The 18,608-nt window shown below is 39.7% G+C and overlaps 1 protein-coding gene and 1 long non-coding RNA gene across 6 annotated transcripts in view; one reads left to right on the top strand and one right to left on the bottom strand.

Annotated features, from left to right (window-relative positions):
• The window catches only part of ITGB8 (integrin subunit beta 8), a 77,924-nt gene extending 66,323 nt beyond the window's left edge, over window positions 1–11,601 (bottom strand). For 2 of the 4 annotated variants that reach the window (XM_038557067.1, XM_038557065.1), the window contains exon 1: window positions 9,793–10,002. In XM_038557067.1, coding sequence (XP_038412995.1) covers window positions 9,793–9,919 — 127 coding nt within the window. In that variant the 5' untranslated portion in view covers window positions 9,920–10,002. Of the gene's footprint in view, window positions 1–9,716; window positions 9,733–9,792; window positions 10,003–11,369 lie in introns of those variants that run through there. The other 2 variants (XM_038557068.1, XM_038557069.1) reach the window with 2 other exon arrangements.
• Window positions 11,083–12,471, top strand: LOC102155599. 2 transcript variants are annotated; one of them, XR_005369522.1, is made up of 3 exons: window positions 11,083–11,438; window positions 12,029–12,094; window positions 12,278–12,471. It is a non-coding gene; the product is annotated as an uncharacterized LOC102155599 (long non-coding RNA). The 2 variants fall into 2 exon arrangements; XR_005369521.1 differs by lacking the exon at window positions 11,083–11,438 and having other exon boundaries at window positions 11,812–12,094.
• Window positions 12,472–18,608: the final 6,137 nt, after the last annotated feature.

The following is an 18,608-nucleotide window of genomic DNA, read 5'->3' as shown; positions in this document are numbered from 1 at the left end:
ATTTTGATAAATCTGTTTAATATTAGTAGCTTCCCAGCGTGACTTGATGGAATACTTTTGTTGAAAGGTAGGATTGTTTTAATTAAATTATAAAATCCCAATGGAAACATTTTGACTTCCATTATTTTTCCTTGATATGTAAATTATAGTAATTTACTTACTCTAAAAACCGTAAGGAGGTCACATTAAGATTGATCTTTAAAATGAAAAATAGGCCTTTTAGTCCATTAAAGCAGTATGAAAATGTTTATTTTACCTATTCATTCACTTATAGATATTAAATATAAGCCAGCTGAATAATTCAACAAAATTTGGCTAATTTATGTCAGTAAATTACTTCCCCTTGTTTACTTCCCCTCTCTTGGATTAGGCATAAAGGTGGCACAGTCTACCCACAGGATGACCCTTAAAGTAATTTGGGGCTGTTTGGCCAGAGAATTCTGGAGATGATGTAGAAGAGAATAGTCAGTCATACAGCATGGGATAACTTGCCTGTAGGGAGGACCAGAGCAGGGACTTTTCTCATCCCTGAAGAGTCTATTATATATGATAGAGGCTGTAGACTCAATGCATTTAGGTCTGAATTCTGGTTCCATTACTTACTAGCTAAGGATATTGAAGAAGTTATTCAATATTTCCTTAATTAGTTTGCTTAATTATAAAATCAGAATTATCAGAGTATATACCTCAGAGAGTTGTGGGCATTAAAGGATATATTTTTATACTGTATGTACAGAAGGGTACCTGGCATACAGAAAATACTTCATAAATGTTAACTATTGTTATTCTTTTAACTCTAACACACAATGCTATGGATGTTTTAAGAAAATCTAAATGAATAATGATTAAATGAACTAGAGTAGTCTGTCTTCAATACCTTTTTTAGTATTTGGTTAAGTAACTATAAAATCCAGTTTGTATAATCTAAATAGAAATCTATTTTAAATTACAAATTGATGGTAAAGGATCAGGATTACTTTTTATACTTAATTATCAACACTGAAAATTATCACAGGAATTTAAAAGGAAAACAACTTTGTAAAACGTAGATTAAAAATACAAAGTCTCTATTTTGATCTTTGCTAGAGATTTTCCTATAAAGCCAAGAAACTGCCTTCTGGAGTGGACTGAGAAAGCAGAAACAGGTGTATTTTATGGGATTAAAACTTTCATAGTAGAACTCACTTTTGAAAAGAAAACTATTTCTTAAAGTTCAAACTCTAATGAGGATTATAGCTAAAGATGTTTATTTGCTTGAATACCCAATTTTAAGTTAATCACTATTGTCTCCACCTCATTCACTCAGTCATTTACTTCAAATTGTTTATTAGGACCTACCATATGCCAGGTATTAGAGACACAGAACCAACCTGAAGTGTCTCTCTCTCTCTCTCTCTTTTGTCTTTTTGAGATTTATCTATTTGAGAGAGAGAGAGCATATGAACGGGGACAGAGAGAGAGGGTCTAAAGCAGACTCCACATTGAGCATGGAGCCCAGTGCAGAGTTGGATCTTAAGACCCTGAGATCAGGGCCCTGAGATCACAACCAGAACCAAAACCAAAGTCGGTTGTTCCACCAACTGCATCACCCAGGCTCCCCACAGTTTCTTTCTTAAGGAGGTCACAGGTGTGGAAATGGGACACGAACAAGGATTCAGAGAGTTAGGCATGGGATACCCTAGGAAGAATTTGTCTGCCCTGTGGAAGAACCTGAAGACACTTGTAGTATAGAAGGTTCTGAGTAGAAAGGTAAAATGTGGACAAAGATTTGAAATGATGAAGACTAGTTAGGAAGGAAGGTCATGGAATGAAGGATATTTCAGCTTTCTCTACTATAGAGGCATTATATTAAAAGGAGGAGATAAATGAAAAGAGTGACAAGAATAAGAACGGCTATTTTGCCCTTAATGAGATAGTGACCAGGGAATACACAAGTGCATCCATGGAATGGGCTTTAAGAACCATGCCCTACAGGCACTTTGCCATGAAGGAGAAAGGAACTCCAGCTGTATACATTGGCATCAGGCTCAACAGAGTTATGTGGGTCAAAGGAATAAGGAGTGTCCTACACTGCATGTGTTTGGTTGTCCAGAACACATGAGGATAAAATTCACTAAATAGGCTCTATGTGGTGGTGACCTATCAAAAATCTATGGACAGTCAATATGGATGAAAACTAACTGCTGACTGTCAAATAAAATTCTAAAACTGAAAAAAAAAAAAAAAAAAAAAACCAGCAAAAACTTCTGCCTGAAGAAAGCATAGCAGTATATTCCTCTAGCCTAACTGGAAATGCCCTAAATAACCAATATTGCTAGACATGGCTAATCACTGCAAATATTTAACAGCCAAAGAATTACCTACTTTAGTAAAAATTAATGGAGACATAATAATATGAATATATTAAACTATACAGAGTATCAAGCTATAATAGAATAGCTCCAAGCTGCTAGGAATGACACAAGCCCTAGGATGATCAGCGGTCTGACATGTACCTTGAATACTTTTGACTGAACAGGTTACCACGTACTTAGTAGATCAGTCTCTTTTTCTTTCTCTCTCATAACCACAAGTCATACACATCTGTAACACATTGGAAATCCTGTGGGAGGCAGAGTTACATTCCAAGTTACTCCCATAAAGCCACATGTCTTCTCTCCGTTCTCACTATAATAGGAAACTAACCATAGTGAAGTGTATTTAAGATGAGTTGAGAGCATTTGGGTGCTTCCACTGGAGGTATGCTTTGATCACGCTCCCAATTCACAAATCATTATATTCCCATCTGTAATTACTCTGTGCCAGTAACATTGTTACAGGGTAGGACCCAGGAATCTCCACAGAAGGAGTATGTGAAAGTCCTCTTTCATCTGACAGTTACAGTGAATGTATAACTTTGAGCAACATCCAGAAATTTTTTGAAGAAGGTAGGAGGCAACACAACAGTTCAAATCTCATCTTTTCTACTTACTACCTAGGTGACTGAAATGATCTCCTCTGTGCTTCAATTTCCTCATCTCTAAAATAGATAATTCTACCTCTTTCATAGTATTAGCATGAAGATTAAATTAATATGGCGAATCATTTAGATCAGTGAATGGTATAGAGTGAGAGCTACCTGTTTGTTACATTATGTGAGCATTATACTTTCTTTCCACTACATATAGAAGCCACACTTTCATGACTTCTTTAGGATGTAATTGGGAAAGTGACATTTTTAGAGATTAACAATTAGGCCATCTACTCAAGCTCAGCATTTAATTGTTCAGTTTAATAAAATGCAATATGAATCATCATAAAATGTTATTTTTTCTATGGCTGCTTTTATTTTATAATCAATATACAGTTTACAGAATGCATTTCATATAAAATTGGAGAGGATACATAGGGCTCAGCATTCCCATGCTGGCAAAACTCTAAACGTACAGACTTGGGCTGCGACAGGGACTAGTTTTGGGGACCAAGAAGATCCTAAGCATGTACCGTACAGAGTAGGTTTTGAATGTTGTTAGGCTATTCGATGGACATACAAAAAACTTTCCTCATGTCAGTTTGGTAAGATTCAATATCATAAGTAACACCATTTTTATACAAGTTACTCAGTGAGTCTCACTGAACCAGCAAAAAGACATCATTCAAATGACAGAATGCTATATACAACAGGCATTTTCAAGGGGGATGCTTTGAGCATCCTAGCTTATTAAGTACAAACAAGAGAAAGACTATGTAACAAGGCAAGTAGTTTATTACTTTTCAAGAAAACTGATGGTATCTGCATAGGATTGACTTCTACTTGTTAAAGTCTAAAGAAACTTAGATCAAAGCAATACCCTCTGGCACCCAGCTAGTGAATAGTAAGATGACTGTGGGGGTGGTGCTGGTGGACAAAGTGAGGAATTTAACACCCAACTATTTATACTTGGATAAGTCAAATTTAACAGATGGGACACAAAAAGCTCTAAACTGATGAACAACAAAGCTCAGGTTATTTCAAATAGTTTATTTGTTCTGAGGAAGGTTCATTTCAAAATAGGGAATAGAAAAATTGAAAAGGCAATACAGTGTTGCCTCATAAAAAAATTAAATTGGAATGAAAATTGATTATCATATTTATCTTGTTGTTGCCTATATTAAAACTTCTTCAAAGATGATACTTACTCTCCCAAATAATATCCTCCAACTCCCCTTGGTTCATTAAAATTATTAACTTATTTTGTTTTTAGTCTAATCAAGGTTTAGTTTACCAGTTGTATATAATTTATCTTTAAAACTTAAATATACATTGAAAAAAAAATAAAACTTATATATACATTGGAAAAAAATATCAGCTGAGATAATTGTTTTATACCTGGTCCATCTTTTTTTTTAAGTATTTGTTTATTGGAGAGAGAGATAGCAAGTGTGGAGAGAGGCAGAGGGAGAGGAAGGGAATCCTCAAGCAGACTCCTTGCTGAGCAAAAAGCCAGATATGGGGCTCAATCCTAAAACCCTGAGATCATGACCTGAGCTGAGACCAAGACTTGGATGCTCAACCAACTAAGCCACTATATATATATTTTTTTTCAAGTTCTACCACTTGAAGATATAGTATATTTTAAAATACTTTTAAAAAAGAGAGGTTACAAGATTAATTCAATTTTTATCAAATGTGAATGGACAAGAAAATCATAGCAAAATTGGCTTGATGGGCAATTTTTTCATGTTTATACTAAATATAGAAATACCTTTATTTTTCTTCTTGAAGAAGATTCTGTTATCTAATAAATATAGTAGAACTTGATTCTTCATCTGTTTGTTACAAAGGTTAGAGAGATTGACAAGAAATAAATGAAACCGTGTTTTGGAATGAACAGAGAATCACTCTGATGACAAAACTGAGAAGAAATTTACTTATTCATTCATTCATTCATTAAATATGTATTGAGCACCTTTTACGTAACTGGCATTTCCATTACAGAAACAAGAACAAAGTACCTTCCCTTATAAGCTATAACGTAGTCTCTGGGATGGGAACAAGAAAAAAAAAACAGTAAATAAATACGTAACATATCCAAGATGCTACAATATATAAAAGAAAAAAAAAGACACAGGTTAAGGCACTAGATAGTGTTGATACAGAGGACAGAGAGGGCCTCTGTGATAAGATGATATTTGAATAGACATCTCAAAGAACTAAGGGAGAGGGAAACAAATATATCTCATGGAAACACATTCCAGGCAGAGGAACAGTGAGTTCAAGATTGGAGGTAGGATCATACATGGTACATCCAAGGTATAGCAAGGACCAGTGTTGTTGTAACAAAGTGATAGAGGAGGAATGGAGAAGGAGATGAGGTCAGGAAGTCATCAGGATCTTGGAAGCCATACAAAGACTTGGCCTTCAATTTGAATAGATGAGAAATCATGTAGAGTACTGAGGGGAGGAGGGACAGAACCCTGAGGTACATTTTTTTAAAGGAGTAAGTTTGGCTGCACTGTGAAGCAGAGAAGCCAGTTTAGGTAGGCATTCAAGAGTTCAAGTAAAAAATGGCATAGACCAGAGTGGTGGCAGTGGAGATGGTAAAGTGACTGTGGAATGTGAGAGAAACAGAAATCAAAGATGCCACCAAAGTGTTATCCTGAACTACTGGAAGTGTGACTGGTAACATAGTGAGTTGAGGGAGAAAATCAGACATTTGGTTTTGAATACATTTGAATTGATTTTGCCTTTATATGTATGGTGGAGATGCTCAAGAGGCATTTTGCTATGCCACCTGGAGATCAGAGAAGTCAAGACTGGAGTTGTTGGCACACAAGTGTGTTGTTGGCACACAACTGGGTCATTTAGGACCCAAGGCTACATTAGTCCATCTGAAGACTCAGTGTATATCTAGAAAAGAAAGTTTGAGGACTGAGTCCTCAGCCACTTTGACATTTAGAGTTGGGACAAGAGGAAGAACCAACATCAGAGAATAGAAGGAGCTTAATCCAAGAGAATGTGGGTTCAGGAAATCAAGGAAAGAAGTGTTTTGAAGCAGGGAGTGGTCAATAGTGTCAACTCGCTGACAGATGATAGGCCAAGTGGGATGAAAACTATAAACTGGCAGTCAGATTTGGCAATAGGGAGGGCACTATGATCTTAACAGGATGGTATAACTGCAAAGGTGATTAAAACAATGGATTCAAAGAGAAGGTGAGGAAGATTGGAGACAGCAGGAATGGACAACTCTTTCAAGGATTTTTGCTAAAAGGAGCGTTAGAAGTAGAAGTTGAGAGATATTACCACATGTATGGATATGCATCCGGTATAAATGGTCCAGTAGAGAGGAGAAAAACTGACAATTCCAGACACAGGGGGAACAATCCTTAAAACTGAAACCCCAAAAAAGCTATACTTGTGATTCCATTGGGATAAAAGAATTGACATTTGTCTGGGGAAGTAGATTTATTCATGCTAATTTTTCTTTTTGATATACATGCATACCAAAAAGCTGTTACACATGCATAGTCTTAAGAGAAATATTTTTAATGCAGCCATAATGGAATCACTGAAAAGTAAATGATTGAAACTACCTGTCTTTGCTTCCTCCCTCACTTCTTCATCTCTGCCTTTAAACATAGTAAACACTCCTATAGCCCTAAATTTCAGCTAAAATATTCATGCCGTGAGACAAATGATAGAGTTTCTCCTATAGTATTTTGATGTACTGAAATATTTTAGAATAAAATGACATAAAATTTGCTTTAAAATAAACTTATTGGGGAAGGAGATGAAATGAGTAAGGGAAGAGATAAAAAAAAAAATTAGCCCTGAGTTGATAGTTGATGGAGCCTGGTGATGGGTGTATAGTGACTCCTTATACCATTCTCTCTCCTTCTGTAGAGGTTAGAAAATTTCCAAATATAGATAAAAATTAAAAGAAATCTGCCAATACCATACTTAATCCAAATAAATCCATTACATGGTAAAATTTCAGCTTATTTGTTAACAGGTGAAGGAGCTATTTGGGGGCACAGGAATTTTTCCAAATCATAATCAGTTCTTTTGCTTTCATATACAACACAAAGACTTTTCATATGCAGCACAAACTTTTTTTTTTATCAGAAAGCGTTTCAATTGCTTTAAGATAGAATTAACTTGGATGCTTATTGTACAAATATTTTGAAAGGCTGGACTTTTAAAAATGAAGCCTTGATTCTCTTAAATATCCTCTTTAGATAAGTATAAAGAAATCTCAGAACACTTGTGAAATATGTTCTGAGGTAAAATAATATTACAGTTATAAGAGAATGCTAATCTGATTGTTACTTAAAGAATAAATAGCTGATTATGCACAGAAGGTAAAATTTTATTGCAATAATAGTTAACATTTTTAAAAAAAATAAATGGTAATTTCTGAAATTTGTCATTCTTATATTGCTCTATAAAAATTTAGTAAAAAATATTTTTAACCTTTCCAAGTGAACAAATGTAGAAACAACAGTGTTTGCTGAATTAACTCTTCAAATATTAACCACTAAGTATTCTTTAGTGTTTTCCAGTTACTCATTAACCATTTTATACTGTTATTGTTTCTCCGATTGTCGGTGATTTCCACCAGGGAAAGTTGAAAAACGTTTCTCTAGATCAGAAAAATGGTCAGATTTATTAACAACATCCCCCTTGCTCACCATATATTCATTATTAAAAGTCCACTACATATTTGGGACCTATAAATCCTAATTCAAAAATTAAACCCAAAGTTATGTTGTTGTGCAGTTTATGGTTCCTTATATATGGCTTTATTGTCCTCAACATTTCCTTGGTGTAAACTACTAAGCGAGGGAACAAGATTTCTTTTGTAATTGATACCTAAATTTCTATTCTGCTTTAAGCATCTAATTTGCACTGTGAAGACATATAATCTGAGACTTGTAGCTATATCATGAAAGTACAACAGTTTACGCTGATCTCTAATTTTCAGAGTTGTACTGGCTATAATTTACATTTTTTTCATGATTTTAACTGAAATGCAAACCAGTATACATCAGGAACCTTTGTATATTGACAGTGACTGGGAAAAGGATGCCTTGTTCTGATTTCAGATAAGCATTCTCTTTTCACAACTGCAGGTGCAAGGGAACCCATTCATAGTGTTTGCTCCAAACCAATTATAGTCACTAGATGGAAATACAATGCTATTACATGAGAACTTGACTAATCTTTACATGCACAAAGAATATTTTTAAAGTATTGTTATTAGTAGTAAATTCTAGAGGCAAGTAGCACTTTTTTCTCTATGCACTGGGGATGAAATATACTCTGTTGACACAGTCTTGGTCATTTTAGTATTGTGTGTGTGTTCTACTTTGTCAAATAATAACCCAAGATGGAATTACACTCAGTGGAAAATCTGCTGCAATCAATGCATAGTTCCACTGAAGAGATAATTGATAATGAATGCTACTATTTCCTTTGCCTTCAAATTTCACTTATTTTGTAATAAACATTTAAGCCAAAAAATAACCTCAAGATAGAAATTTACTCTAATTGCTCTCATTTCACATAACTGGGTAAATCTCCTGTTGAAACAAATATTAGACAACTATTAGTGCAACAAATGAGTGAACTAGCTGGATGTTTCCATGTTGAACTCTTATTTATAAGATTATGACTTGATCGTTTTTATTAGCTTCAGGCAGAAACATGGCACATCAATTCAAAGCATAAGAGAAAATTTTAATCTACAAAACAACCACAACTCTACTTCAACAGGAGAGGTCGGAGAAAGGTGCTAGCAGAATTTAAGGGCTTGATAACCAAACACAGATAAAGCAAATTTATTTTTTAATTGGCAATAATCATTGCCTTGGCAAAAATAAATGTGTGGCTTATATTTAAAACCAAGAAGAACTCATCCCAAATTGATGATTACTGTTATTACTTACTGTATGTTTTACTGTTTGCTAACAAGCCAGGATAGCCACCTTAAATCTGCGTGTAATTCAAAGGGGCCAACACACCTTTTCATACACTATTTGACTTGAGCTTTTCTTGTGACTTAGGGAGGGAGATCCTGTCCTCATTTGTAAAATCAGGACAATAAACATTATAAAGAAGTATCCTTTCCAAATCAAGGCAATTCTATAGAAGTGGCTTGCCTGGATTGAAAGCTGTCAATCCTGGTCTAGGTTTCTGTCTCAGGGTCTCAGTCTCAGGGGCTGATCTGACTGAAGCATCAGTTAGCTAGGACCCTATTTTTATTTTTTAAACTGAAAAAGTGGTGACTTAGAGAATATTTTTCGATTGTGTTCAATTCCTTCAGGCTGAGAGCACTATGATAGAAGAAACTTTTATGCAGCCATCCTCTTCTTTCCTGGACTCAAAACCAGAAATGTCACTCCCATTATACCAGTGTATTCTCAGCCTTGAATCAAATGCTAGTGGTACATGCAAAACGATGAGGGGCATCCTCAAAGATGCCTTCAAGGAGGATGCCCTGAAGGATGGAGCAGAACCCCTAAGCTGGTTTACGTAAATAGGAGCTCTCCCTCTTCCAAACTTCCATTCTTTTACTGCTTCCCCCAATCCCGGGAGCAACACACAGAGTGTCCTCGTACAGTTAGTTATTGCTGTCACTCGGGGCGGAAATACTTGACACCTGGCCCCCCTCAGGCCGCCTGAAAGGAGGACGCTGCCACACACCCGCCCTTCTAAAGTTCTCAGGACGGATGGAGGCTGACACTGGGTCACTTACCTGGCCGGGATGTTCCTCGTCACAGCCCAGGACCTTTGGGGAGGAGAAGAAAACAAAAGAAAACCAAACAACTTACCACTTTGGCCCAGTCCAAGAACAACTAAAAGCACCCAGGCCGCCCGAAGGAACGGGGCTGGACCCGGCCGGCAGTTTTGCAGGCGGACAAATGCGGCGGCAAAAAAAGCCAGAGCGGAGCGGCACATACTGCAAAGCAGCCCGCACCGCGCCCGCCGCCTGGCCGCTCTCCGGGGCGCACCTCGGGGCCCGCGGGCCGAGTGCCGCTAGGCGGTTGCCCGCAGGCCCTGCGGGCGGACCCCGCGGCTCGGAACCAGCGGTGCAGGTACGCCGGCCCGGACGCCGCTGGGCATCTCAGGGCCCCCGAGGCCCTGCCAGCACGGCGCGCCGGGGCCCGCGACCTCCGCGAGAAGCACCTCCTCTGACGGTCAATGGCCCGGGGCGGCGACGCGAGCGCAGGCTCCGCAGCCCGCTCCGGGACAAAGAAAAGAGCTTTTGTTTCTCTCCAGCCGACGGGGCTTCTGCTGCATAAATCAGCTTAGGGAACAGCCAAACGGAATCAAACCCAAACAAAGCCCGAAGCCCGGGGGAAAAACCAGCCTAAAGTGCTATCACTGGGTGATGCTGCCTCGGTGGGAGGGGACGCCGGCGAGGCCGAGGGGGGAAAAAGTCGATGGCGCATCAATCAGCGCGAGCTTCTTCCACAGGTGGGCAGGGAGGCCGATTCCACTTGGTTACAGCCCTGCAGCCGCGTCAGCTGAGCGGCGGGCAAAGTCAAAGCGGCAACGTCCTGGCTGGCGAGGGAGGAAGCGCGGGCTGCCAGCGGCTGGGAGAAGCGGCTCCGGCAGCACCTCAGAAGCCGCGGCCGGCGCCCGCGGGCGCGGAGGGAGGCATAGCAGCTCCCCGCTCGGCCGGGACCGGGGCGCACGGCCGCTAGCGCGGGAGGGGAGGCTCGGCGAGGGTGCCGTAGCCCGGCCTCGCGGGGCGGGAGCTTCGTGCCCTCGTCCTTTTGGCCCCAGCGTGCCCCGCTCAGGCGTCCCGCCGGCCAGCACCCGGGCAGCTGGCGCGCTCTGGGGTGCACCCCCGAGGAGGCGCGAGGAGCGAGGCCGGCGAGGGGCGGGGGAGCGGCGGTCCTGCTCCGGGCCGGGGCGGCGGGGCGGCGGGGCGGCGGGGCGGCGGGGCGGGGGGAGGGCTCCCGAAGTGCCGCGAGCTGGGCGCGCTCGGGGCCGCGAGTTGCTAGGAAACAGCCCCACGCTACCCAGCGCCTCGCCCCGGCCGCCTGCAGGCGCAGCGGCGGCTCCGGCGGCGGCGGCAAGAGCTCCGAGCAGCGTGGGCGGGACATTGGTGAGGCATGAAGTCACCGCGGCCCACACTCGCTCTTTGTTTTGCTCACTCCGGCTCCTTTTTTCTCCCCCTTGGCTCTGATAGTTGTCATGCCCACCGTTCACAAGAGCTCCTGATGCGTGGCCGCGCAACAAGAATCGCTCCCCCTGTTCCCTCTCCCCCTGCTCGCCGAATCCCTACACCCCCACGCTCCCTTGGACCGTTTGGAGATTCGCTCAGTCCTAACGGCAGCTGCGCACAAACCCCCAGCCTCTCCCCCGGGCACTCTGCGCTCCTTTGTTCCGAGATACTCACTGCCCGGCAGCTGCAGCATAGAGTGGAGCAGGGGGCCTCTCCCCGCCCCCAACACCCTCTGGTCCGCGGGTGCGCACTGCCAACTTTGCTTGCAGATTTAGGAGCTCACCCTTCACCCCACCCCAAGACCGGCCGGCATCTCCCCAACACTGGGAGAATTGGTCCAGTCCGCGGAGGCCGTACCCGGAGCCGCTAGCTGAAATTTCTCGCGCCTCCTTCTCCCTCGGAGTCTCAGCCCTGGGCTGGACAGCCCTGCTCTTCCCAGGGTCTGGTGGTGGCTCTGGGTTTTGCTAGTTACAGTGGATCTTTTGACCTTAAGCGTCACCTTTCCAATAAACGGAACAAAGTAGTTACAAAGTGCGGCGCAGCGGGAGAGAGAAGCGGAGGAGAGGATGAGAAAGGGCATTTCTGCCCGCTTTGGAGCTCAGAAGTTTAGGTGCAAAAAGGAAGCGGGTATTAAGCTGGGCAACTGTCGGAGAAGGCGCGCCTCCCTGGGTCCTGTCACTACCACTCTAGGCCGAGGGAGGGAACCCAGTCCTCCGGATTGAAAACAAGGCTCGGTTTCCAATCTGAGACACAGGGTGATGGTTTTCTTTTTCCTCTAGGGGCAGGAGTGGTTCCCTGTGGTAAAGTCTGACCTCTCATTTTCCCCCTAGCAGCCTGCCCGACGTCTTTCATAGAGCGCCCGCCTCTTACAGGCATTAGACCGGTCCAGCCAGGTCAAGGTGAAATATGCGGGAGTTTCCCCTCCTTCTTATTTGTTTAATACTTTCCATCTCCATATTTGGAGTAAAAAAACAAGTAGGAGGCTTTCTTTCTCTCTCTCTTTTTCTGTTTTCTAATTGTTAATGAGTGAATGGAAAGTACCTGGTTAATAAGCCACAACATTGAAAACTCCCCCTTTTCAGGTGTGGACTGCGCACTGGGACTCACAGAATTAGCTAAACAAACCAAGAACCCAGCTGGAAAATTACAAGTGCCCTAGATCTGCAAAACAGGTCCTTTTGAGAGACCAAATGAATGCTCCAAACCTGAAAAACTGATAACTTTGAAACACAATTCACTATCGTCAATGTACTCTAAATAAATAGAATTAATTTTAGTTCAGCTTCTTATTTTCTTTCTTTGGTTCCAAGTTGGAACAGCTTTTGTTTTGCTGTAGGTGATCTTAAAGGAAAGGCCTGAAAAGTGGCTGGGATGGAGATGAGGTCTTTAAATTTGAACACAAAAGGAGCTCTCGACAGTCACTCTTCAATGCGGGGACATGTATATTTTCTAGAGATTATTTCACAGTCTTAAAGAATACAGCCACTGTTGAGACAGTGTGGTACTGCAATGGAGAAAAAAAGTCAGGGCAGCCTGGGTGGCTCAGTGGTTTAGTGCCTGCCTTCTGCCCAGGGTGTGATCCTGGAGACCAGGGATTGAGTCCCATGTCTGGTTCCCAGCATGGAGCCTGCTTCTCCCTCTGCCTGTGTCTCTGCCTCTCTCTCTCTCTCTCTCTCTCTCTCACTCTCTGTCTGTACCTCTCATGAATAAATAAATAAAATCTTTAAAAAAAAAGGCAGTTCATAATCCCTATAAGGATGTGTGTGTAAGTGTACTCTACACTGTAAAGTGACTATCACATCAGAGTTTCATGATGTATTTAAAAATCTAACTCTTGATGTTGGAAATGTAAATAGTAATTATAGTATTAAGTGAAATGTAAATTAATGTAAATAATAATGGATGTAGTTTTGTGACATTGAATAGGTATACACCAATTTTTAACTCTATACATATCTTCATCTTTCGCTTACCATGGGGTTATGACTTTAAAAATCCATCATAAGTTGAAAAAACTCTAAGTTGGAAATGCATTTAATACACCTAACTTACTGAACATCATAGTTTGGCCTAGTCTACCTTAAACATGCTCAGAACATTTACATTAGCCTGCAGTTGGGCAATATCATCTAACACAAAGTCTATTTTATAATGAGTATTGACTATCTCATGTAGTCTATTGAATACTGTATGGAAAGTGAAAAACAGAATGTTTGTATGGGTATAGAATGGTTGTAGGTGTATTGGCTGTTTACCCTTGTGAGAGCATGGCTGACTGGGAACAGTGGCTAACTGGTACTGCCCAGTATGAGAGGTAGGTATCCTACCACAGATCACTAGCCTGGGAAAAGAGAAAAATTTGAATACAATTTCTATTGAACTTGTATCACTTTTGTATCTTTGTAAAGTCAGAAAATTGTGAGTCAAACCATCATTAAGTCAGGGACTGACTGTATAGTTAGATGTCTATATACCCTATATACCAGGTCAAAACAACTGTGTAGCAAGAAGAATAAAACATTTTGTAAATCTGTTGCAGGAAACTTCTGGAGCCCTTTAAAAAGAAAGACTTCCATGTTTTGTTATATGAAACCCATGTAAATATGTATCAGGATACCAGTTTTATGGAGTTGTTGAAGAATAATTACAGTGCCATTTATCATCACTTCACAGTTGTAAAGAGGTTATAATTCTGGTTATCAAAGTAAAATAAGACAGTATCCCAGCTGAGACTTGCGATCCTGGCAAGTTATTTATAAACAAGTACATTTTGGTCTATAAAGATAAAAGTGAATTCTCCTGAGCTCTGCAAATCATCTGCAGGGTTTTCTTTCTTTCTTTCTTTCTTTCTTTCTTGTCTTAGGGGGGAGGAGTGGGGAGGATTAGGTATTGATTTGAGGGGTTTCGTTTGTTTATCTTCGTCATTTGTCTTTATGTTCTTTCTTTTCTTTCTTTTTCTTTCTTTCTTTCTTCTTTCTTTCTTTCTTTCTTTCTTTCTTTCTTTCTTTCTTTCTTTCTTTCTTCTTTCTCTTTCTTTTTCTTTCTTCTTTCTTTCTCCCTCCCTCCCTCCCTCCCTCCCTTTCTTTCTTTCTTTCTTTCTTTCTTTCTTTCTTTCTTTCAGGGTTTTCTTTCAGTAAATAAAATCAGAGCCCAGGGATAAAGCTTGCTTTTTTTTTTTCCCAATATGTTATTAGTCACCACAACTTATCCTTTTTTCTATAAGAAAATATATAAGATATTGTGAAGAAATACGGCATTGTTATCTTCATCACATTACCTGAAGAATTCTAACAGAAAAAAATTTTCAGAAGATGGTTAGTTGACTAATTCTTGTTTCTATGATGTTCTGCTGTCTTGCTTTGAAATTTCTGACAGCTAATTTTTCATCATTTGTGGTAATGAGAGCAAATGAAATTCATGGATGGTCTAAAAATAACACTTTAGCTATTCATTCCAGTCTTCCTATCATCAGATTCTTTTAGTTGCTAATAAGTCATCAAATTAGATGAATTAAGTTTCTTCCCCACTCCTTTGATTTCTCTTTAACCTGGCTTTCTGGCTAACTCAGTCTATGGTGAGAAATTAATAAGCTATAGATGGATAGCAGCAGTGAGAGAGACATATGAGAGACTGCTCCTTTTAGTGTGTGTTCAACGTTTAACTAGATTTTGTTCAAATCATTGAATCATGATACAGTTAAGACCATATGTATGTTTTAATATTACATCTTTCTGAAGTTAGGGTCAATGTTCACAAGTTGTCTATAAGCTTGCTTCATCTACAGCTCTAAGGAGATGATGAATGATCCAGTAAGTGGGATGTATTATTGTAACCATGACCTCTAGCTTCTTCCAGTGATAAAGAACAGAAGTCCCTGGAAGGTAGTTTTCACTGAAATGTTCTTCATACTGTGGACTAAAGACTGCCTACAATATAATCATCTGTTGAGTGATTCCTTAGCTCTATTCCAGGAGATTCTGAATCACAGATCTGCTGTGGTATCCAGCAGTATTTATTATTATAAGATGCTCAAATAGTTCTTTATGTTCTGCCATTTAAGAACTCCTACCATAGTAGATTCACACAGAAACTCCCCAAAGGCCTAACATAGTACTTATTGACAAACTCCAGTGTCAGAAACAAAACCAAAGAAAAATGAAATGCTGAAGCCAATGTCTCTAATCAAGGTATTCCAGGAATGATTAACTCTGTGAGATGTTAATGTTTTCGGAAACTGACTTCCATGACTAAGTTTAGGAAATGCTGGTTAAAGTTAAGTAAAATCCTTTACTGGAGGATTTTTCAGAAACATACGGGCTGCATGCAACTAGATTCTCTAAAAGAAGACCACCTTTTCACAGAACATCTCACAGACTAATTTCCAAAAGGCACACTGCTGAATGAATCCTATTTTATGAAATTGGAAACTAAGAACCATATTGGTGAGAAGACTGACCTTACTTCTTCAAAAGAATTATTGAGCAGACAGACATAAATCAGAGCTCTCAGTCTTGTCCACTACCTCGTATCAGTGATGACTTTTGGTTTCAAGTAACAGAGTCAGACTGTGACTGCCATAAGTGAAAGGGGAAATTATTGGAAGGAAATTGGGAGCTCACAGAATCAGTAGGAAGCTGAGAGACCAGGATTGAACAAGGTCAAAAACCAAGGGAGGCATAAGCAAGGGCAGTAAGCATGCAGCAAAAACAAATACTTTTCTAATCTTCCCTTCATCTTTGTACACTTGCTGAAGATTTAAAATCCTGGCTGGGAATGTCAAGTTTTCAGAACTTTAGTCACATGACAGGCCCTTGGCTTTTTGAGGATAGAGGGAGAGGAGGAGGAACTCTTGCCTTTGTATCACTCAGTGAAAAATATAATACTGTTTCAACAAGATGATACAAAATCACCTAGGTTGATGAAGGAAGCCCTGTAAAGTGACAGATGCTTATCACTTGCATATCCTGACTTCCACAGGCTACTGCTTTGTATAACAGTTGGATTTTGGATTTCTATAACATGCAGCAAACTAATGCTTATTTAGCCTTTAACTCATAAGAATCATTATAGAGAAATGATGACCTTTGAAGGAATTTCTTAGCTTTGTGAAGTCCTTTATTGGCCAAGTCTGGAGCAGATGCTATTGTTGACCTTTCTCTGTCCCTCTAGGCGTGCTACTTTATTCTACACAGCCAGAAGTGCTGGAGACTGAACACTCATGGACCCTGTCTCAACTGAGAACTGATCTAATGGGAACAGAGTTATAAATACTCCAGCTCCCTTGTTCCTTGTATGGAATCACTTTGGGCCTTGTGTTCTACACTAGTACTTCTCAAACTATTTTTGGATTAGTTTTTAAATTTTCAATCCATCATGGATTGGTACTTTAAAAAAATAAAATAAAATGAATTACTAGAAAAATGGTTGTCATACAAATGTCAAATTGTTATAAAAGTTCTTAAGTACTAACTTACTTTTTATACATGATTTATTCTGGAGCAGCCTTGAAAGGTGCAAAGACTGATACTGTCATACACCACATTCTGAGTAATATTAAACGCCATTCCCCCAGGTTCCCTTACAGATGTAAGCTGCAGTTGCCCACACTGATAACTTTATTCAAACATATTCTTCCATTGGCCACCTTCTCCCTCATTTCCCCACTGTTCCCTAGCATTTCCTTGTCTCAGGGTCCTCTTCTAGAGGAACCTAAACTGAGACAAATAATAAATAAATCTGGACACCACTCTCTGGAGTCCTCCACGTGTGATTTTGAATTTTATTCTTTTCTATTAGGCAACCTACAGAATAAAAAGTACAGGAGGTTTGGAGTCTGAAAAAACTGTGTTTGAATCTGTTACTTAGCAGCTGTAAAATCGTGGGCAGATTATTTACCTTCTCAGAGCCTCAGTTTATTCATTTATGCACAACAAAATTAAAATAACTATCAAAATTGCAAATTAAAATAATGAGCTACCACTGTACTTCTATTGGAATCACCAGAGTCCAAACACTGACAACTGGTGAGGATATGGCGTAATAGGAACCCCCATTCATTGCTGGCATGAAATGCAACATGTTACAGCCACTTTAGGAGAGTTTCATCGTTTCTTACAAAACTAAACACACTCTTACATATAATCCATCAATTGCACTCCTTGCTATTTAACCAAAGAAGTTTAAAATTTATGTCTACACAAAAACCTGCACATGGATGTATACTGCAGTTGTATTCATAATTGCCAACACTTGCAAACAATCGAAGTGTTCTTTCATAGGTGAATGGATAAATAAACTGGTATATCCAGACAGTGGAATATTATTCAGTACTAAAAAGAAATGAGCTATCAAGCCATGAAGAGATATGAAGGAAACTTAAATGTGTATTGCTAAATGAAATAAGTCAATGTGCAAAATCTACATAATATATCATTCCAACTGTATGACATTCTGGAAAGGCAGAAGTGTGGAAATAGTAAAAAGATGATTACTAAGGTAAGGGAGGAGGAAACCATAAATTGATGGAACATGGAGGATTTTTAGAGCAGTTAAGCAACTTCATATAATACTACAATGGTGGATGCATGTCATTGTACTTTTGTCAAAATCCATAGAATGAATCCTGATGTAAGCTATGGACTATGGGTGATAATGATGTGACAATGTAGGTTCAGTCCTTGTTTCAGGTGTACCACTATGATATGGGATGTTAACAGTAGGGAAGGTTAGGTGTATCAGAGTTCTAGGAGGCATATGGGAACCCTCCATATATTCCATTCAATTTTGCTGTGAACTTTAAGCTACTCAAAAAGGAAACTTTAGGGGCATCTGGGTGGCCCAGCTGGTTAAGCGCCTGGCTCTTGATTTTGGCCCAGGTCATGATCTCAGGGTCATGGTCAAGCCCCACATTGGGCTCCACACTCAGTGGAGAATCTGCTTGAGAATCTCTCCCTGTCCCTTTGCCCCTCCCCTCATTCTTTCTTTCTTTCAAATAAAGAAATAATTTATTTAAAAAAGTAAAGTTTATATTACACACACACACACACACACACACACATACCTACCAAATAAGACTATTGTGAGACTCAATGGAGAGATCATGCATGAAACACATTTAGAATTCACCATATATGCTCCAAACAGTTTTCACAATGGCAATTTAGATTAAATTTCATAATATTAACAACATTGAAAATACATACTTATTTCAAGACTTGCATATTGTCATAAAATATCATAAAAATATCATGAAATATCTGTGGTTTTGATTAATACATAACTTTCCTGGTAACTATACAATTATTTACCCATATTAGTAGATGTAGCAAGCATGACTTAATATAGATACCTATAATCTATTCTTTATAATGGTCTAATTCTATGTCTCCTTAATCAAACAAAATTGTTCCTCAA

Source organism: Canis lupus, chromosome 14 (genome assembly GCF_011100685.1).
Source record: "Canis lupus familiaris isolate Mischka breed German Shepherd chromosome 14, alternate assembly UU_Cfam_GSD_1.0, whole genome shotgun sequence".
Classification (NCBI taxonomy): Eukaryota; Metazoa; Chordata; class Mammalia; order Carnivora; family Canidae; genus Canis; species Canis lupus.
The sequence above is the reverse complement of the archived record's forward strand: the minus strand, read 5'-3'. Positions and strand labels throughout refer to the sequence as shown.